The 21,517-nt window shown below is 36.3% G+C and overlaps 3 protein-coding genes across 5 annotated transcripts; 1 reads left to right on the top strand and 2 right to left on the bottom strand.

Moving 5' to 3' along the window:
* The first annotated feature begins 4,169 nt into the window (after positions 1–4,169).
* Positions 4,170–9,458, top strand: LOC113730839 (uncharacterized). 3 transcript variants are annotated; one of them, XM_072078847.1, is made up of 6 exons: positions 4,170–4,568; positions 4,818–4,989; positions 5,299–5,508; positions 5,983–6,094; positions 7,923–8,163; positions 8,723–9,458. In XM_072078847.1, exons 2-6 carry the CDS (start codon positions 4,972–4,974, stop codon positions 8,802–8,804), a joined length of 663 nt encoding a protein of 220 aa, XP_071934948.1. In that variant the 5' UTR covers positions 4,170–4,568; positions 4,818–4,971; the 3' UTR covers positions 8,805–9,458. The 3 variants fall into 3 exon arrangements, with proteins under 3 accessions (XP_071934948.1, XP_027111592.1, XP_027111591.1); XM_027255790.2 differs by having other exon boundaries at positions 4,176–4,568; positions 5,293–5,508; XM_027255791.2 differs by lacking the exon at positions 4,818–4,989 and having other exon boundaries at positions 4,172–4,568; positions 5,293–5,508.
* Positions 9,459–9,621: 163 nt separating this feature from the next.
* Positions 9,622–13,095, bottom strand: LOC113730838 (probable pyruvate, phosphate dikinase regulatory protein, chloroplastic). The gene is made up of 3 exons (XM_027255789.2): positions 12,543–13,095; positions 10,583–11,222; positions 9,622–10,367 (listed from the first exon to the last, which is right to left on the bottom strand). Exons 1-3 carry the CDS (start codon positions 13,011–13,013, stop codon positions 10,264–10,266), a joined length of 1,215 nt encoding a protein of 404 aa, XP_027111590.1. The 5' UTR covers positions 13,014–13,095; the 3' UTR covers positions 9,622–10,263.
* A 4,260-nt stretch (positions 13,096–17,355) lies between these two features.
* Positions 17,356–18,275, bottom strand: LOC113728528 (uncharacterized). Its single transcript, XM_027252926.1, has 2 exons — positions 18,144–18,275; positions 17,356–17,910 (listed from the first exon to the last, which is right to left on the bottom strand). Exons 1-2 carry the CDS (start codon positions 18,273–18,275, stop codon positions 17,356–17,358), a joined length of 687 nt encoding a protein of 228 aa, XP_027108727.1.
* Between the last annotated feature and the right edge of the window lie 3,242 nt (positions 18,276–21,517).

Raw genomic sequence — 21,517 nt, 5'->3', positions numbered from 1 at the left:
TAGAGTGGGGAAAGGAACATTTAAACCTAAGACTTATAAATTTTGGAGTCTCTATTTTAACTACTAGACCAAGGCTATCTCATCAACTGCCCAACTAACTTGCTTAATAAATAACAATATTATAGGGTTTTCGATTCCCCAATTCTTTTATCCAAGGGGAGGGGTTTTTTGGACCTAAACAAAAAAGATTCAAGAATATTACTGGGGGAAGAAATGAAAGGCCTTGTCCAGATTGCTAATTTTCACAACCAAAAAAAAAAAAAAAAAAATCTTTCGACACATTTTCCAATTATCATTTTATCTTATATACATCACATCGTTATAGTATATTTTTCTACAAAAACTTTGGTGTTTTGATTGTAATTTTCCACTAAAATTTTTTTACATTTTACATATTGTTCAATCACCTACTTACCTCGTATGCAGCAAATCGTTACAGTATATTTTTCTACAAAGATTTTAAAAAATAGCAATCCAACGGGGACGGTAACTCGTATTGCTAGAAAAGAGACGGTTTTGCTACAGCATATTTTTCTACAAAAATTTCAGATGAAGTCTAAGACAGTTTGTGTTGGAAAAGAAATGGTCCTGCCATCGTGTAACACGGGGCCGACTTAGAGCACCGAACAGTAACTCAAGTGCAACCTCCTTGGTTGGTCTTATATAGCAGGGAAATGATGAATCTTGCTGCACTAAAGATGATTCTTCTGCCTTAACAGGACCTACTCACGGTTCTTTTCAATCTTGCAATGATAAAGGCGATAATCAGATTACATCAATGAAGTGGACTTCACTAAAATCCAAGTTCTTGTTTAGTGGATGATAATTAATCGTCTCTCCAGATTCAAATTATTGTTTGATTTCATTCCCAACAATTCTGAACTACCAAATAATCCAAGGCCCCCTCACCTCTGCCCACTAGACAGAACCCAGTGGTTATCACTTATCTGTAGCTTTGATCAAGGCATAATTTGAATTATTTCCAGTTCAATGAGAATAGGTAACGTCAAGTATTAATGTTCGTTGATGAAGATTCGAGGAGCAAGCAAATAATCTCAAATTTTTTTCCTGATTTTGAAGTTGAGTGTGACAACATGAAAAGGTTTTCCCTAATTGAAGCCTACACGCAATCAGCAATGAATGGAAAACCCAATGACAAGATGAGGATGTCTGCCTTCTCAATCATATGGTAATCCTGCATTTGATATGTTTAGTAACATATGCTGTCAGTTGCTTTAATTTGCTGGAAATTATATCCCAGTCTCCTATTCGTTCTTCTAATTTTATCTTTTCTTTGAAAAATTTAAGTTGCAAAATTTATTTTACATTCGATTTCTGTACGTATATTCATATTTATATATATATCGCAAGGTTCAGTCTCTATATATTTTTCTTTTAAAAAAAAAAAAAAAAACAAACATGTGCATATTAATCAAAATGAATATCAACTGGAATGTCAAACCTTGTCTGTGAAGCTGGAGGGGGCCCTTTGCCTCTCCAGCAGGCTAAGGGACTTGAATCTGTCTCTACATTCATGAATCTATTGCTTCATCACTCAGAAGTAGAAAGAAATCAATTAGAGGTCCGGTTTGACTTTTGATGCTGTGCATTTCCTACATATATATATATTCTACTATAAACTTCACGAGTTTTGTGGAAGAAATTAAAAACAGATAAGAAGGTTGAAAATTATTTGTCATTTACATCTAAGCTACCAACGCTTCAAAGTCTTGATTTGTTCATTACTTTAATTCACTACCAGCCTTGATTTTGTTCTTTACCTTAACTGATCTACTTTTTTTAATTCAACGTTTTACGTGGGAGAAGAAACTCGTACTCAGTAGTAAATAATAAACTCGAAATTTCTAAGTTCTGTGGCTTCAACATGGAGGCTTTCGAAATGACTACGTAAATTATGTGGTGAAATTTTGAAAGAATGTAGACATTTGAGGCTTTCAAAATGACTACGTAAATTATATGTTTCTATTAATATAAGTTCATGTGTTGCCATCTTAGAATCCCAGAAACAATATAGTGAAATTATTCAAAATAATATTTCGCTTGCATCATAAACACATTTTCTAACCCACCTTTTTAATATTTCTAATTATCTTTTTATCTCACATACATCACATCACAAAAAGTGCTACAGTAATTATTCCAAATAATACTCTATCCAAACAACTTCTATTAATATTTTTTTGTTATATTTTGTTTGGTTTCCAGTTCTTAGTCATACCCGCCGTTTGCAAGTCAATAGTAGTCGAATATAAGAGGAGGATTCCGGAGGAGAGGGGCCAAGCGATGGAAAGGTGCAGCTAGATGCCCGGCCGGGGGGTGGGCGGGCTACAGCTGCATAGGCCAATTTGGCATGCCAGAAAGGGCCGAGCGGCGAGACGTGGTCCAATCCAACCCAACCCCAACTGGGGATTTACTAAAAAACAAGTGTTCGCACTGTCGCCGTCTCGGCGGCTACTTGTCCTCTCCCATTTCTTGCCATGTTTTCTCTTATCGGTTCTAAAATATTATTGTCTACCGCAAGATGGCACAGGAATTGTTTGAATTCGGTGTTCACATATATTTGTTCAATATTTTATTGGACTCCTCCACTTTCTATCTTTAAACTTGTATCATTTTCTCGTTTTACACTCTAAAATTTCAATATGAATACTTCACATCCTAAATTTTCGTTTTTAGACAATTTGCACCTCAAGTTTGTTCTGTTTAAATCTAATTAATAATAACTTTAGTAGAATTAACTCGATAAATCAATAAGAATGAGTTAAAGTGGTCAAAATGAACTAAGGTATTGCAAGGAGAACAAAACGTTGCATATATTATAATTAATTTATATCGTATTTTATCTCGTTAATTTTGCTAATAATATTAGTAATTGAAATAACACAAATCAATAATAACATGCTGAAAGTGATCAAAAGGAGTCAAGAAATCGCAATTCGAAGGCTTTCTTAACAATTTAATGTCTGCGCAAGAATGCATCTTCACAACAGTTTTGCACAATTTTGAATTTTTTTGACCACTATTTCAACTGCATGATAGAACCATTTTGGAGAAAATTTCGTATAGCCCTTGACAAATCAGTTTTGCGTCAATTCAGCTCGTCATCAAAGTCCATCCTTTCCCTCATTTTCTAGGCTCGAGTCTTCATGCCCGTACCAATTCACAGCAGCCGAATTTTTGCTCATCTTTTCTGGATAAACGATGACACGGGTGGCTAGAGTGGCTTATGTCCACTGGATAGATAATTTCAAAGTCATGATCATTACTTTTATTCATTCGATTCGGCCAAAACGGGAAAGTAATGAGGAAATATGGGCCAAGTATTAATGCGATTAATTGCACTATGACGTTTGGCAATTGCGTCCAAGGATGATTGAAGCCACATTATATACTATTTAAGTTGAGCATATTTTCGAAAAAGTGTGAAACTGTAAAATTTATTGAGGAAAACTGACACAACCACAAAAATTGTTGAAGCCTACTTTAAAATTAGCCTTGTGTGAAAAAATCTGTTGTCAAAGGTGCTAAATGTGTTCGAAAGTTAAAATATTTGATATCGAATTTGCTTTTGTTCAAAGTTTAGGGACTAAAATCGTTAAACACTTCATTCATATCTCGTTCCACACAATTGAGGAGAGATTCTGGGATTGTATTAGTGCAACAAAGTTCAGTCTATGAGGCCGAAAATTCACAGCCCAAAAAGTACGAAAATGAATACTAGTAGATGTTTAATGTTTTGACAATGCCCTATAATCATTGGGTTTGTTTGGATTGTGAATTATTAGAGATATTTTTACTGTAGCACTTTTTGTGATGTGATGTATGTGAGATAAAAAGATAATTGGGAAGATAAAAAGGTGCGTTGGAAATTGTAATGATGATGTAAGCAAATATATTTTGACAAATAAATCACAATCTTGACAATGCCCTATTATTTGTGGCCAAACTTGTTAACCCTTTTCAATAAGCATTATTAATGACATAGGCTGTACCATAACGAGGGTAGACCTCCACATGCATGAATAGAACTCTAAAACATTCTTTAAGTAAGTTGATTACAAGCAAACAAAAATATATATTAACAGCTAAAGATAACAAAGTCACACATGTAAAACAGATAACAGATAACAGCAAAGCCTGATATCATCAAGAACCCCAACCTGACCAAACCTTTAAAAGTCTCCACTCCCTGCACGAAAACAAGAATTTTTGTACCAAGTTTTTCTCTTCCAATCCCAACTCTCTCCCACTTTACCTCTCCTCTTCTCTCTCTAATCATCCTCGAAATTCTCTGATGCTCTCTCATCTTCTCAGATGAACCTTTCTTTCCTATCCTCCAGTGCTATATACTACTGGTAAAAGCCTTTCAGTTGCAATCAAAAACATAAACACATCGGTTAGAACCCCTGCACGTTATCACTTCCAACATCTCTTCATGCGTATCCAACTTCTTGCCGTGTGAGTTTTTGCAACTGTTTCATTGGTTGATAAGGAAAGAAAAGACAGCACGAAGTTGAAGAAGAGGAAGACTTTGCGCAAGTGTTCAGGTTTGTCAACATATTTCAACGCCATAAATGAATAACCATAGATAGCAGTTAGAAGTAGTTGAATGAAAACTGAAGCCTTTCATTTGGTTCATGAGAAGAAATTCTATTAATTAGCTCAATATTAAGTAGTACTAAGAAATTCTATTAATTACCTCAATATTAAGTAGTACTAAGTTTCTTTAGTCCTAAAGACAAAGTTGACTATCCTACTAGCTTGCTAATTGTTTTTTTGGCATCAAATGGGATCAGGTACTAGTAGATAGTGATTTTGCCCTCGGCCAACTGGGGGTACGCAAGTTGGTGTTAGTGTCACCCTCCAAATCTCTTTTTCTCTCAATCTTCTCTCTGGCCTTCTTGTTTTCACCATCTTTCCCCTCCGAAAGTCGGAAGTTGTTGGGGAATTATGGAAAATCCAAAGCTGGTAACCAGAGCTTCTTCTCGCTTGTACCTTTCTATTACTATAATTTTGTATTTTCTTCATGTCTACTCTTCTAGATTGTTTCCACAACCGCTTCGTTGGAAGTTGGAAGTTGGAACCCCCTGATAGGACTACTTCTTCAAAACCGAATCGATTTCTTTCTTCACTTCTCTCTGCCTCTCTCTCTCTCTCTCTCTCTCTCTCTCTCTCTCTCTCTCTCTCTCTCTTTAGGGTTCTCCAATTAATATGATGTTGGATAAGTAAAGTTAATTTATCTGCATGTCCTTGTCTTGGACAATTATGCAGCTGCAGGAACATATGGGGTCTGAGAATCTGAGCTCAATCAATGAAGTCAGTGAATTGGTAGACAAAGGTGCCCAGGAAATATCAGTTTCCCATCAAACAAATGGTGTGGAGGACTACACAGCCCGGAAAGCATCTGATAGCTTCATAGTGGATATAGAGCGTTTCGCATCACATCTCAGTACTGACAAAGATATCAAAGCCAACTCCAGAATTACAGTTACTTCTTCTCCTTGATTAATATACTCTACAATTCTCTTTGCAATCATTCTGCATCTTATGAAGCTTTACTTATGGCTCAAAATATGTTTATATTTTTCTTCGTATTTTCCTATTTGGTCTTGACCATCATTTCTCTTCCATTTTCTTTCTCTAAATACTACTGCCTTTTTTGCCTACCTTGAAAGCTCACTTAAATGCCTATTCATTATGGCTTCTGTTCATTTATGAAACGTTGAAAATAAAGAGGCTAGCAATATTCCCATTCCACAGAATTTTAGTCGTCATCAGTTTCAGCAAACGCCGACCAACCTCAACCTTGGAAAGTCTAGTACTTAAAATGATAAACATTTTTTTTGAGCAATTGCTACAGTAGGTTTAGAAAGACGATTGCTAGAATTTATAAAGGATGTGCTTTTTGTCCCTAATATACGCTTGTCAATTTGTGGATTAAAAAAAAAAAAAAAAAAAAAGTTACAGAGAAGCCTTTCAAGAAAAGCGTCGCAGCAGCGAGGTGGCGAAAAGAAGTCCAATCCCATTGCCAATGGTGAGAGAGACTATGGCTCCATTGCAATTTCACCAAGAGGTAAGCAAGCAACTCTCTCTCTCTCTCTCTCTCTTGATAATTGTTCTTTTACCCAAAGAGAAAAAAAAATTACTTCCTGAAAAATCAAGGAAGATTTGTTGGGATGGCTAGAATATTGTCAAAGAGCTTGGCGTCTACGTGAAGTAATTACATTGATCATCAAAACGTGACCATGTTTTGGAACCGTTTCTCTGTCATAATTACTTTCATAATTAATCTTTGATGCATTGTCAATGCACGGTTAGATGCATAATAATTAATCTTAATTTAAATTTAAAATTAAGATTTTGCATATGTATCATGTATTCAATCATGATAATATGGGCTAGGATTTTATTCAAATAAACGATTGATGGGATAAAACTCAAACCCAACAATTATACTACTATCTCGGAGTAAAATTGGGGCTGCTATTTTGGCTTCCTCAAGAATTTATCCCAAGTTATTTGAGTACGTGTGCCAAAAATTTTTGTTATCAAGGCCATTTTCTCTGTTCACTAAAATGACAAAGAGGAATTGGCAGTAACAAAACCTGTCAATTTTCCTCCATTCTGCAGGCTGTAGCTTCCAAATGAAATGGAATCAGATTCTTCACTGCATTAAAATCCTTTTGGCTCATCTCATTTCTGAAGCATCAATTCAAACATTTGTAGGATCTGTTTTTCAACCCAGACCTTGTCTGTATCCAAGTTAAAAAAAGTCCAAGAGGTCAAATCACTTGTATAACTAAATTTTCCTTATCGTCAATCCTCTTGCTTTGACATTGTAAAAAATCATATTGGTTTCTCTCTTTCTTTCTTGCTTTCTTTTTTTTTTTAATGGTTTCTTATGTACAATAATTCAAAATGAACTCTGGCATAAGATCGATCTGATATAGGCACAGAGACTGGGTTCCATGTTCATGGGACGTCTCAGAAGGAGGAGTGATTTAGACGGTTAGTTTGATAGGGGCAATAATGTAAATACAAAGGGAAACACTGACAAAAATATTAATAATTCCATAGGTACTTGTCATGCCGAAAACTGCGCCACGTACTTGCCATCAATCCATTAACAGCCAGCCTTTTAAGTAACGCAATTGGAAGCTGGATAACCCCCCGCCCCCACCCCCAGCCACCGTTTTTGTCATACCATGTGGATTTATCTTCATCGTCATTATATAAAAAGAGAATTTTAATTACCTAATAATACTTGAGGCGGCTTCCTAGGTCATTATTCCTCATAATAATTGATATGACTGGCAGTTTCTTGGATAAAATACTCCAGCAGAGAAGCTAAAGAAGGTCGGGGCTCCAGTAAGCTACTATCATTTTATCTGCAATGAATTCAGTCATAACGGTTAAAAAGTTTGAGAATTGTTCGAAAGATAGAATCCCGAGTTCAATTTCCATAACAAAAGAGAAATGATACCATACAGAACAAAACCACAAGGGCATGTGAAGCTTTTCTGAATGCTGCACGTAATCCAAAATTGCAACATATAATTAATTCTTTGCTTTCTATTCTGCTAGCAGACATACCATATCTCATTTTGGGTGACATTTAAATATTTGGGGTTGGAGTTGGAGTTGTCCACTTTCCTTGAGAAATGGGACTTTGAACATGGCTTTTTTCCAAGTCTGCTATTTTTAATATGCACCCTAAAAGACTGTCATTCCTTTTGTGGTTCCATTATTATTTTTTTTTAAGGTTTCTATTCTGTCATCAGGTCATGGCATTTCCTGCACATGCAGGTAACATTAGAAGCTAAGAGTTAGGATCACAATAGGAGATGGGAGGCTTCTTAACCACGTGCTATATTGTAATTTTCTGCATGGTTTCATTGCAGCTTCTTTATTGCAAGGGGGTAGCAGTAGCACGCCTGAAAAGCCGATGGTGGCGGTGGTGGGCGCCACCGAGCACTCCCACAGCCCACAAGTTCATAATCCCATAACTATCATGACCGGCAGCCTTGCCGGACCAACCGAAAGCAGGATCAGCACCGCCAGCAGAAGATTCAGTTTAAGACGATCATCTTCTCCCTCTTGGACTGTTGACCCCAGAAGAATCCTTTTCTTCTTTGCCACATTGTAAGTCCGTTTCACTTCCCGTTTATTTATTTTAGAGAAAAATGTTTGGGGCAAAAGAATCCAAAACCAGATGGCAGATGACTGATTTTTTCCTCTTTTTATAAGCTGGATTTAGTATATTAGTCTAAGCATGCTCGAGTCCAGCTGATATATTTATAGATCCTCTGCAATCTATTGACTGATATTCTAATAACAAAGGGAACCAAAAGTCATGGCAGGCCAGGCCACCGTTTTGTTAACCCTATCTTCCACTCAAAGGATGTCTTTTAGCATTTCCAGAGGATGACTTGGAAAATTCAAGGATCCTGGACCACTGCTCAAGGAGAGGAGTTAGGATTATCAATCTATAAATTAGAAACAAGGAGATTGATAATGATAAGTTTTGGTAATGGCCTTCACTAGATATATACGCTACACTTTATACATATGCAAGTCAAAACAAATCCCACAAGATACCATGAATTTTTATCCTGAAGCTGTACATCTCTGACTAATCTCAGTTTCTCTTTCTTGAAGGACAATTACTGACTGACATTTTCATTATCCTCAACTTTTACAGATCAAGCATGGGAACAATACTACTCATCTACTTCACACTATCAATGAACAAGTTCACTGGACGTGACAATGGCCTCAATTGATGACCGCGAAAGCAATCAGGCATTCCCACCTCTAATCTGGTAAATGGCATCAAACAAAGTGTCTGGCCAAAACTGGAAGCCAGCATAGTATATAGATGAGCACTAGAAAGTTGGTTATAGATGTTTGGGGAAAAAATTCTGCTTTTTTTTCCTGTTAAGCAGCTGGGCACAAGATGGTGGACAAGAAGAATGAATAGAAAACAGTAAAAACAGATTGAAAAGCTAATGCCTTTCGTTACAGGCGCATCATTCTCTGCAGATTTCGCTTTTCTAAGGCTACTCTTAACTATATAATATACAAGATGAAGACAACAGCAGAATGCACTATGACAAAGATGGAATCTTGAGCTCTACCATTCAAAAGTGTCAGGAAAGAGATGATGTGATGCACCTTTTTGTGTTGGATCCATCCATGACTGCCAAGCTAAATGAAGAGCTAGAAAGTAATCCTGTTTAGCCCCAATCAGGTTCCCTTAGACATTAAACTTATAGTTGCGGCTGCCATGTGGGTAGGCAATAAAGTGAATTGTAACAGTGTACAGCACCGAACATGTCTATACGTGTGCAGATTCTAGCCTTAAATGGTTCTAAAACATTTTATGGTACAAAAGCATTCGATTGATTAAAATAACTGGGGGAACTTCATATTGTTCAGACCTGAGGACTTAATTATTCACCTTACCTAGGAGAAGAACAATTAATTCATCACAAGGAGAATCCCTCATGTTTCTTGATTGATTGACATATTCTCGATGGATTAGACTATGGAAATTCTTTGGATGAAGGTCTGTAACTCATAATTTTATGTGGAGGAGAATCAAGAAAAAAAGGAACTTTTCTCATTCCAATTTGCATACACACTCAAAGCAGAGAAGTCACAAACAAAAAACAAAAAACAAAAAAAGCACATGTCCATGAATTAGCACTCAGCAGCATTTCCTGCTAAAAAACGTTCTAGCATTATGTTGGACGTGAAACCACTAAATCTTCTTACTTTTACTCTTTTTGGAGAAAGTATAATCTAGCCGAACCATAAACTGGGCATTCTTCCAGTAATTTCAACTATTTAGGCAATGGCTCATCAAATATCATGTTTGATTATAGAAGTCATTGCTAAAGCAACTAGATATGTGCAAAAACGCGAGTGGACCTCCCCAATCCCTCTTCTCCTCCATTTGCCCGACTTTCTCTTTCATTTCAAGTAAATTATATGAAGATTGACTGGTAAAAGAGAATCCCATGGCTTTACAATTATTACTTTGTTGCAATGGCATGTAAGATGATCAATCTGAAACTTCTGTACTTTAGAACTTCAGAAAGTACCTTCAGCAGCTCCCAACTTAGTAAGCAATAATTTGCTGGACTAGATGCCTAGACCCATACATTCGCTGACATCTTCTTGTTTCGGCCTCAATGTCAGATCCCTAGGATATTCAGCAGCAAATAGCTCCCAATCTATCTAATAGCGTTTGGAAATTCTTGGCATTGAGCACCTATTCTTTCTATCATGGAAAAGTCTTAGTACAATCGCTGCTGTTTCTTCAATTGCCTTCCCTGTGACTTCTGCAACCATGCCCAGAAACAATACAGTACAAAATCAGGTTAATAACAACCAACCAAGCTAAAATAAACTGTGTTAATCTTGTATCATCCTAGGTTACTTGGTTGCTAAGGATGTCCAAAAGTATCTTCATGTCCCAATTTTGATGATTGTAATGATAATTACATAATATCAGATATTTAGCCGAACATACTATGAGAAGTCTGTAAGTACTCACCAATGACTGGCCAGACAGGATTTTGGGCAAAAATTTTAGCAGCAAATTCCAGCTCTTCTTTTACATGGTCCATTTCAGAATAGTTGCTCCTTATTTCTTCAGCAAAGCCCAAGGTCCTTGATCTTGCACTTCTGATGGTATGCAGAACAACAGCATTGATAGTGAGACAAAAAACCTTTTCTGGGTCAATCTCAAAAAGAGCACTAGGCAACTTTACATTCATTACAATAGGAACATTTGCCACTTTGTATCCTTTTTGTGACAGGTATATTGAAAGTGGTGTTTTTCCAGTGCGAGACACACCAGCAAGAACAATATCTGCTTTATGCAAGTTTTCGGGTAAGGCCCCATCATCTTGCTTTATAGTGAATTCAATTGCTTCGATCCTGCGGAAGTAGTCCTCACTAAGGGAGCTGCTCCGTCCACGAGCCCAACGCGGGAGCCCTGAAGGTGAAACACCCAGGTGGGATGCAATTGATTCTGTTATTGGACCAAGGATATCAGCTGATGGTATACCCCAAAGCTGGCATGCTTGTTTGGCAGATTCAGCCATGGAGGGGTCAGCCAGAGTATAGACAAGCATTGCTCCTTCTTTGGCTGCTTGCTTGATAACCTCCATCAACCGCTCAACATCATCAATCTGGAGTTTCAAAAATATTGCAGCAAAATGACCAAAGGGAAGTGTCAGCTACAAGAAGTAACACACGATCTAGAAGTACACACTTAGAATTGATTAAAAAAAAAAGAACCATTTGCCAATTAACAATCTCACTCAGATAATGCTAGGTCAAGCCCATCTCAAGTTCAAGGTGTCGCTCAAACAGCTTCATCAATTACCAAGTCATGCTAATTACTTCATTAGAAGTCTCAAATGTCTTCACAAAGAAAAGAAGTAAAACATACCCACCTAGAAGCCAGAGTGTGTCTCCATGCTATTATTTTGCACTTTTCTAATGCCTTCATTATGGCATTGGCACAGTGCATCATTTAAGAGAACAACAAAGTACCACAAGAAACATGGATAACTATTGAGATACTTATTTCTCAATGAGGTCTTGAAACATAGACTTGAAAAGTTCCAATAAAACAAGAGCTCATACTTAAAAAGTTCAGGGTGATTGCTTGCAGTTGCAGGCAAAGAAACCGCAGAACACTTTCTCCCCTTCTAAATACAATTTTTAGTGCTTTGTGCAATTGGAAACCATAACCAGGATACGTCAAATGTTTTTGGAATCTCACAAAAGAATCAGAAGAAACATGACAGATGAGTGAATTGCAAGTGCTTTCTTAGAAAATAATGTTGGAAAGTTTATAGAAAGATTTGAACACAAAGCTTGGCATTCTATTACAAGATCATAGCTCGTATCTGCCAGTCTTTTCAGTCTACAGCCTAATATATAGAAACACAATTCTACAACCCCATTTCCCAACCGACATTACTTTTTCTTTAAAAATTCAACTGACATCAGTTAGTCAGGCAACTTCTATTGATGCCACGGAATGAAGCCATCTTATCAGTAGGTGATCACTCATTTTTTTTTTAAGCTGATCACTGATTTATCCACACACTTAAATAACCCCTACCGATTGTTACACAAGCCATGATCCATTAGTTCAAATTAAACGCATCTTCTTCCTGAAATAAGAACTCCACAAGTATGACAAACACTATGGCAACTGAAGAAATACCAATTTGCATCCCATCTAACCCGTAATCCAGCAAAAATAATAACTTTATGGAAAAATACCTGGAAGGGTATGCTTTGAAGCAAATATTAGCAAACAGGACACAAGTTTTATCTACTTAAAGTTAAGGGCTTCAATCGTGAAAATGTGCTATGAACACGTCAAAATTTCAATGTAAACTCAACCACTGAAACTGAAAACAATACAAATAAGTCAAGAAATAGTACGAGTCTATTTAAAAAGGGTAAAAGCTGTTAAATTCAGTTTAGCTTACCCCAGAGAACAAATGGGTACTAACGGGACAAACCCGATCGACCAAGCAATGTTCAAACTGCCCTAAGGCAGCATTAACGGAATGCTCCGCCGTCCAGCCGGTCCCATCAGACACCATGTAAATTGACTTCCCACCTGCCGTTACTTCCGTTTCATCCGTTCCGCTGACCCCACCACTCTCTTCACCCGACTCACTTTCCCAATTAATGGAATTAGAACTATTGTTACTGTCAGTACGAACTAGAGAACCGGCGGTGCTGGTAATTTTCTGAACCCGGCGGTCTAGTTTCCGGCCAGAACGGACTGCGCGAGCACGGGACCACCGGTTTAGTTGCGGGCTACTTCTGATTTTTCGGGAAGGTTGGTCGGATGGAGATGCAGGTTCAGACTTGGACTTCGGTTCGGAGACGGACGAGGCTGTCGTCGTCGTCGTAGTGAGGTTTGAGAAGCTTAGGGTTGTAGAAGAAATCATTTTTGCTTGATTCTTTAGATATTTTTGTGAATTTGGATAACGGCGCTTTTGATTTCGGAATTGGATATTGAACCCAGTGACACGTGGACGTCGCCTCGTTGTGTTGAGTGGAGCAGTAGACTAGGAAGAATGGTCAAGTGAATTTTGTCACGGCTCAATGAGTTCCTGGCAAAAGCCGCAAACCTCGTGAAAACATTTCTTAATTACTTTTTTACTTGACAAACATCAAAATTGTTGCAGTATATTTATTTATAAAAAAATTTTAAAAAATAGCAATTCAAACAAAGCATTACTCTTTCATCAATAAAATTAGAAAAAAGTGTTTTCAAGGTACAAAAAGGTCATTTTCTTCATCTTTAAAGTATTTTGGATGATTGTTACATCTTTCATAAATTATTCAATATTTTGTAAATTTTTAATTAATGTTGTCTAAATTGCAAAATAAAATCAGGTAAAGGATCTTTCAACCCTATTAAAAACTTGTAATTTTTCATTAAAGAACCGCATCAGACTAATTTTCAAATGTTAAAGAACTATAAATTAGTCTGTCATAACAATTAAGAGACGAGAACAAAAGGACAACTTTGGAATGAAATTATTTTTACTCTCTCAAAATTAGTTTTAAATCATATATTTTGAATTGGGTTCAAAATATTACATAAAAATTGAAAATAGGAGAGGTAAGTGATATTTTACGAATCTCCAACAATTTTTTTTTTCATTTAAACCAGCCAAGATATTTCAATTAGATGCCAATGCAACCAGACAATGACGGAGCCAAGGGGGGTGTAGACACCAAATTTATCTTCATTTATCATTTATTTATTTTTATTGATATTTATCCAGGTTTTACTTATTAATCTAATGGTTTTGTTTTTAGACATTTTTATTTTATTTATTTATATTTATTTATTATTTCATTTTATTTATTATTCTTACTTTTATAGATTAAATGATGATTATTAAATGATTTTTGTTCATTAGTCTCTTAATTTTATTAGAATTTGTCGAAAAAAAAAAAGAAAAAAGAAATTTGTTCACACAAAAAATATATATATATACCTTAATGTTGTGAAACTAATAAAATAAACTCCCAAAAGTAGGGATTAGAATAATAGAGTGAGAATAAGAGAGAGATAGAATTATATTTTACTGATCAAAGTACTTCCAGGTTTCAAGGTTACAAAAGAAGTAAGATTCAACCCTATAAATAGGTGATCCAAGATAAAAGGTACATGAACCCGATTAAGTACTAATACATGAATTTAGTACTTCAAGTACATCCATAAATGAGTTCATCCAATGTACCAATGAATCTAGGAAGAATACATGTGTCTATCAACTGGAGAATACAAACGGACATCTTCATCTTGTAATCCTTCTTGAGAATATCAACGGACATCCACATCTTATCATTATTTCATAACACTCCCCCTTGGATGTCCATTACACAAAGAATATGCCTCGTTAAAACCTTACTAGGGAAAAACCCAGTGGGACAAAAATCCTAGTGAAGGAAAAAGAGTACACTATTCTTGTGCAATAAATTCTCCCCCTGATGCAAACATTATATGAGATCTTTTGGCCGACGCATACCAATATTCTTCACCAGTTTTCGAAACGTAGCAGTCGGCAGAGCCTTAGTAAACAATTCTGCCAAATTATTATCCGATCGGATTTGTAGCACATCAATTTCACCATTCTTTTGCAAATCATGAGTAAAGAAGAATTTCGGTGAAATGTGTTTCGTCCTATCTCCCTTAATATATCCTCCTTTTAATTGAGCTATACAAGCTGCATTATCTTCATATAAAATAGTTGGAGGATTTTTCTTCTCGGAGGATAACCCACAACTCTTCCGGATGTAGTGGGTCATTGATCTTAGCCAAATGCATTCTCGACTGGCTTCATGAATTGCTATTATTTCAGCATGATTTGATGAAATGGCAGTTAAGGATTGTTTTGTAGAACGCCAAGAAATGGCTGTTCCGCCACAAGTAAAGAGATAGCCAGTTTGAGATCGTGCTTTATGTGGGTCAGACAAATACCCAGCATCAGCATATCCAAGCAACTCAGGCTTAGATTTTTTTTGAATAAAACAAACCAAGATCAATTATTCCTTGGAGATAGCGAAAAATGTGTTTAATACCATTCCAATGTCGTTTTGTAGGCGAGGAACTAAATCTTGCTAATAAATTCACAGCAAATGATATATCTGGCCTTGTACAATTAGCAAGATACATGAGCGCACCAATTGCACTGAGATATGGTACTTCAGGACAAAGTATCTCTTCATGTTCCTCTTGTGGCCCAAAGGGATCCTTATAAGGATCCAATGATCTGACGACCATTGGGGTACTTAATGTATGTGCTTTATCCATACGGAACCGCTTTAATACCTTCTGGGTATAAGCAGTTTGGTGAACAAAAATTTCACCTTTTAAATGCTCAATTTGTAAACCAAGACAGAATTTTGTCTTTCCAAAATCTTTGATCTCAAATTCTTTCTTCAAATATTCGACAGCTTTTTGGATCTCTTCAAGAGTTCCAATCAAATTGAGATCATCAACATATATCGCAATAATCACAAAATTTGATCCATTTTTCTTGATAAAAACACATGGACATATTGGGTCATTGGTATAACCTTCTTTAGTTAAACATTCATTGAGACGGTTATACCACATACGTCCAGATTGCTTGAGCCCATACAAAGACTTTTATATTCTAATAGAATACACATCTCTAGGATTTGATTTACATGCTTCAGGCATGTTGAATCCTTCAGGGATTCTCATGTAAATATTATTTTCAAGATTCCCATACAAATAAGCAGTGACAACATCCATTAGACGCATATCAAGTTTTTCATGCACTGCAATACTCACAAGATATCTAAATGTGATCGTATCCACTACAGGTGAATACGTTTCATCAAATCCAGATCTTTGAAAATTCTTGGGCTACCAATACTTATTTATATTTAACTGGCTCTACACTTTCAGGTGTTTGGACTACAGGTCCAAAAACTTTTCTTTTAGCCAGTGAATCTAATTCAGATTGTATCGGCCTTTTCATTTTGGCCAATCATTTCTATGCCGACATTCATCAACCGATCTAAATTCATGATCCTCATTAACTTCTATAATATCAAGTGCTACATATCATTAGGCTCCAATTAAATTTTCTATAATTCATTCTCTTCAGGAGTTGGCTCTTCGGGAGCGACCTCTTCAGGAGGTTAAATTTTGTCATGACAATTATTTAATCTCCGAAAATATTTGAAATCAATGTATACCTTATATAGGTAGGCCGGCCTTTATTTGTAGCATTTGTACATGTCCTTCAGGGACATCAATTTTAACAAGAGAATTTCCTGCAAGAATAGTTGATTTAATGACTCTTCTGGGTCGATAAATATAATTTTCTTCAAATGAAGAATTTCTTGAACTTCTAGTTCATTTTTTTTTTGTATGAGGATCGAGGAAATCCAATTGTTCAGATGATTTCCTTTCGGTTGATCTTTTCCTCCCCCTAATGTCGGGATAGATCACTCATTAGTAGATCATTCATCAATATTTTACGATATTTAATCGTAAAAGGTGATGCATATCCGACATCAATTTTCTTTGGAGCCATGTATAATATAAAGGGGGTATGTATAAATACTTGTCGACATTCAAATATTCTCACTTTTGCCAAATCATATATTCATGGGAATCAATAAACTTCTGGTGTACGACAGGTGATGATTATAAATCAAGTGAGAATGAAGATAACTATATCGATAACCATTACACACTCGAATGATTATTATGATATAATTAACCTTTATTTCACTTGATTTCTAAACATGATCTCTACTATTGACTCATAGAATGTCTCAATTTGATATCCATCTCGACGGATATCTTTAATAAATTTTTTCGAGACTTGGGAGAGAGTAGTGCAATATTTATGACAATTTTAGTTCCTTCAGGGAAACATAGAGTGGTTCTTCCGGAGCCCTTAATTAATTTTGCACTACCACTAATGGTATTAACATTTGTCTCTCTCATCTCCAAAGAAGAAAAATATCTTTTATTTTTCAATATAGTGTGCATAAAAGCACTACTAATGAGACAAATGTTATCATCACCATTATTTGATCCCAAACATTTGGCATTCATTTCTTCTTCAGGAAGAAAATAAATGAAACTAAATATTGATAAAAGATACGAGAATAGACATTAGCAAAGTAAATTGATAAAGCTAACAACATATCAAACAACATACTAAAGTAATTGACAATCCTGCAAGACTAACAACATATCAAACATCTAGATAAATATTAAATATATGATCATTTTGCATCTTCAGGATGCTCAAAGAAATCGACAATATCCAGGTGTGTCATGTCAGCATCATCATTATCATAAGCATCCTTTTGGTCGATAAAATTTGTCTCGACATCTTTGTCCTTCTTTTTCAATGATGCTTGATAGAGGTCAACAAGATGTTCAGCCGTACGACAGGTACGGGACCAGTGACCTTCCATACTACATCGGTAGCATTTTTCTTCATAAACTTTCTTTTCTCCTTCTTTCGGATCGTAGTCATTTTCTCTCTCTTGAGAAATATTTTGTTGCTTGCCACGGTGATAATTTTCACGGGGCATAAATCTACTACGATCACGTCCACGGCTACGGCCACGTCCTCTTCCACGGGCACCTCTACGGCCAGGTCCACGACCTCGACCAGAATTTTGAAATTGGGTTCCATACGCTTCAGGGAATGGACTTGCACCAGTTGGTCGGGACTCATGATTGTTCAGCAATAATTCATTATTTTGTTCAGCCAATAGAAGACATGCAATAAGTTCAGAATACTTCTTAAATCCTTTCTCTCTATATTGCTGCTGCAGGAGCATATTAGAGATATGAAAAGTAGAGAATGTCTTCTCTAATCTAACATATTTTCATCAGTGACTTTTTCGCCACACAATGATAATTGAGAAGTAATTCTGAACATGGCTGAATTACATTCGTTGACAGATTTGAAATCTTGTAGTTGTAAGTGAAGCCAATCATATCGGGCTTTTGGAAGAACGACCAAGTGGTCGAATCTTTCTTTCAAATCTTGCCAAAGGACAAGAGGATCTTTGACAGTAAGATACTCTACTTTTAATCCTTCATCTAAATGACGACGAAAGAAAATCATGGCCTTAGCACGGTCTTGGTTTGAGGCATCATTCTCATCAACAATAGTATTACCAAGACCCATTGCCTCAAGATGAATTTCAACATCTAAAACCCACGATAAATAATTTTTTCCAGAAATATCAAGAGGTATGAACTCTTGTTTTGTGAGATTAGCCATAAGACTATACAATAGATTCGTAGGAAAGAATTTTACCTTGATAAGTAGCCAAAAGTTATTCGGGCAGAATCTTGACACGTCTCGTGCTTCACTTTTGCTTCGTGCTTTTCCTTCACTCAAAGTAGAGACTCGTGCTCTTCCTTAGCTCAAGGTAAAGACTCGTGCTGATAACGTGTTGTGAAACTAATAAAATAAACTCCCAAAAGTTGGGATTAGAATAATAGAGTGAGAATAAGAGAGAGATAGAATTATATTTTACTGATCAAAGTACTTCCAGGTTTCAAGGTTACAAAAGAAGTAGGATTCACCCCTATAAATAGGTGATCCAAGATAAAAGGTACATGAACCCGATTAAGTACTAATACATGAATTTAGTACTTCAAGTACATCCATAAATGAGTTCATCCAATGTACCAATGAATCTAGGAAGAATACATGTGTCTATCAACTGAAGAATACAAACGGACATATTCATCTTGTAATCCTTCTTGAGAATATCAACGGACATCCACATCTTATCATTATTTCATAACACTTAATTTTTTAGATTCAATTATAGGATTTTGTTGCAATTACAAGTTAACATTGTTTGTTCACTTAAATTAAATGTTAGTTCATAAAAAAAAAAAAAAAAAAAAACTCACGCGCGCGTGCTAGGCACACTCGCTGCTTCTCCGTGATCTCATATTAGCAGAAAATAAAGTCGCAAGTTTGCAGCCGCATTTTTTCAGCTATTTTCCTTATTTTTTTAGCTCCCTTCGATCATGTTAGTACTGTTACACCTGGCTTTCATCGACAAGCCAAGAAAACAATTTAGAAGTTGAGGCCAATCCGATGGCTGAGAGAGAAACGGTGACCTGAAGCTGTTTATGAACCATCAAGATGAGGTTTTAGGGTGAGAGTCTGATATAAAAAGGGAGCGAAGGGTTTAGAGATTGGAGAGGAAGGATTGCCGGCTGCATAAGAGAAAAAAACAGAGAGACCGAAAGAACCAGAGAACTGAGAGAAAAGTGAGAGAAACCGAGAGAAAGGTGACGGAGAGTGTGAGAGAAACAGAAGCTGGGGTTCTGGGAAATTGAGAACGAAAAGGAAAATCATGAGGCAAGGGAGAAGGTAGATCAAAGGTTTCATTATCTTCTGGAGCTGTTCAAACGAAGTTTCTTTCCTATTCCATTTCTCTGTTGGAGGATACCCCACATCAGGGTCAGAATCGCAACGCAAAGGTAAACTCTTTTTCCCTTAGCTAGGTTACAAATGTGTCCAGATCTTTGGCTTTCGTTTGTCATGCTACTGAGGAGTCGAAAAATGAGTTCTTGCTGATGCATACTCCATTACTTGGTCCCCTTGTAGACGATATGGATAGCTTGTAGTGATTCCCTTGCATTTTGCTTATAAAGATGCTTCCTTTCTTTTCTGTTTTCATTTTTATTCTGGTTGTCTGATGGTTCTTCGCTGGTGGTTTTATCTAAAATTTATTTGCTCTTCCTAAAAGCAAAGAACGGGCTTGATGTTTTGGTACATGGCTGCAAAAAAAAAAAAAAATGAATGAACAATATTTACATGGGTCTGTTTCAAATAATCTTTCGGTTCTGCTTTGTTTCATGGAGTAGCAGTAGTGATTCATACAGAAACATGGAATCCATGCCATTTTGATGATTTGTTGTGTCTAAGGAAATGTCCATTCCTAGTGTTAGAAAAATAAAGTTTTGTTGGATTTTGTTCGTGAAAACTGCGTTTTGTTTGGTTGGAGTTAAGTGATTCAAAGCTGCTGCAACAAATTCAAAGCCCTCGGCTTGTTGCAGCAGCGTGGACGGACCTTGCTTCCTTCCTTTGTTTGTTAAAGTTTTTGCTTGGGTTGGTATGTGGTGTGCATCTTTGGACGAGTTTCCCTCCTTGTGTTTCTGTTGCATTTCTGTATTCATTCGCGTAAGTTGGAGCTGCGAACTTGCAACAGAAAAAATTGCAGCAGAGCATAGGTTGCCGCACCTACTTTGCTGTCTGCCTCTTCCGTGATCATTCACCAGGCTTTAGCCCCTTCTAATTTTGTTAGTTAGTCTCGTGTGGGAAGGGGGCAGTGGAAGATTGATTTGAGTTTGCATGTTTGGGTCCTTAAAACATTTGAATCATGTTCGGGTACTTGCTGAAAAGTGAATTTCAGGTTGCCAAACCATTTTACTCGAGTGTTTTGTCCAGAATTTTTGCATCAGTTCCTTTTATGCTTCTTGCTTGTTCGGATGTTGAAAGTTATGTGTCTTGTTGTTTAGTTTAAAATTATGATTTTGCTTGAAAAATTTCCGAGCAAAGCTATGTGTTTGGGTCCGAAATATGAAAAATCTTCGAGCAAAGCTGTTTGAGCAACAAGTTTCACTCTCGGTTGCAGAAGCTGGTTTCGTAGTTGTTACTTTTCATGAAATCCTTCCATGAATTGCATCTTTTAAGGAGTGTTAGCCATGTTTGGTTGGAATTAACTCAAAAGTGCTGTGCGAAATTGCCTGCCGAAAGCTTGTTTGATTGCAGAAAGTTTTCATTAGTAATGGTGCGTTGTAGAGAGTGTTTTCGGTAGTTGCATGAAGTTTGCATGGAAAGATGCTTCAAAAATTACACTTTAGCCCCCAAGTCTCTCTTTGTTTCACCATGACCCAACCAATTGAATAATTTCATCAATTTGATCCTTCGCAGCTTTAATTTTGCAACTTCATTGCTTGTTTGCTTCAATTAATTACCATATTTTGTTTAATTGCACTTAATTCATGATTTTAAGAGCTTTATGACCAAGTGAGTTTGTGTTTTGCATATTTTCTTTAACGTTCTCAATTAAATTGGTATCCTGACCTTTTTATTTGTTTTGGAGGGTAAATTAGTAATTTCACTTCGTTAGGGCATCGATTCAAGGGAGGTACACTCTATCCCTTATTTTGGCCTTATTTGACCCTATATGAGCTTATATGACTATATGTGTGCAATTGCATGCCTTTTGAATGTTTTTTTATTTACTTATTTATTTTTCGCTTTATTTGCTTAATTTCGTATATTTATTTAAGTTTCTTTTTGATCATTTGGGAAGGCACTGGAATGCCACAATTGTAATAGTTAGATTTATTTTAATTATTTATTTCATTCCGTTTCCCCTTTTAGATTGTAGTAGG

This window comes from Coffea arabica, chromosome 2e, assembly GCF_036785885.1.
Source record: "Coffea arabica cultivar ET-39 chromosome 2e, Coffea Arabica ET-39 HiFi, whole genome shotgun sequence".
Lineage (NCBI taxonomy): Eukaryota > Viridiplantae > Streptophyta > Magnoliopsida > Gentianales > Rubiaceae > Coffea > Coffea arabica.
Note: the sequence above shows the minus strand (reverse complement) of the source record. Positions and strands in the feature narration are given on the sequence as shown.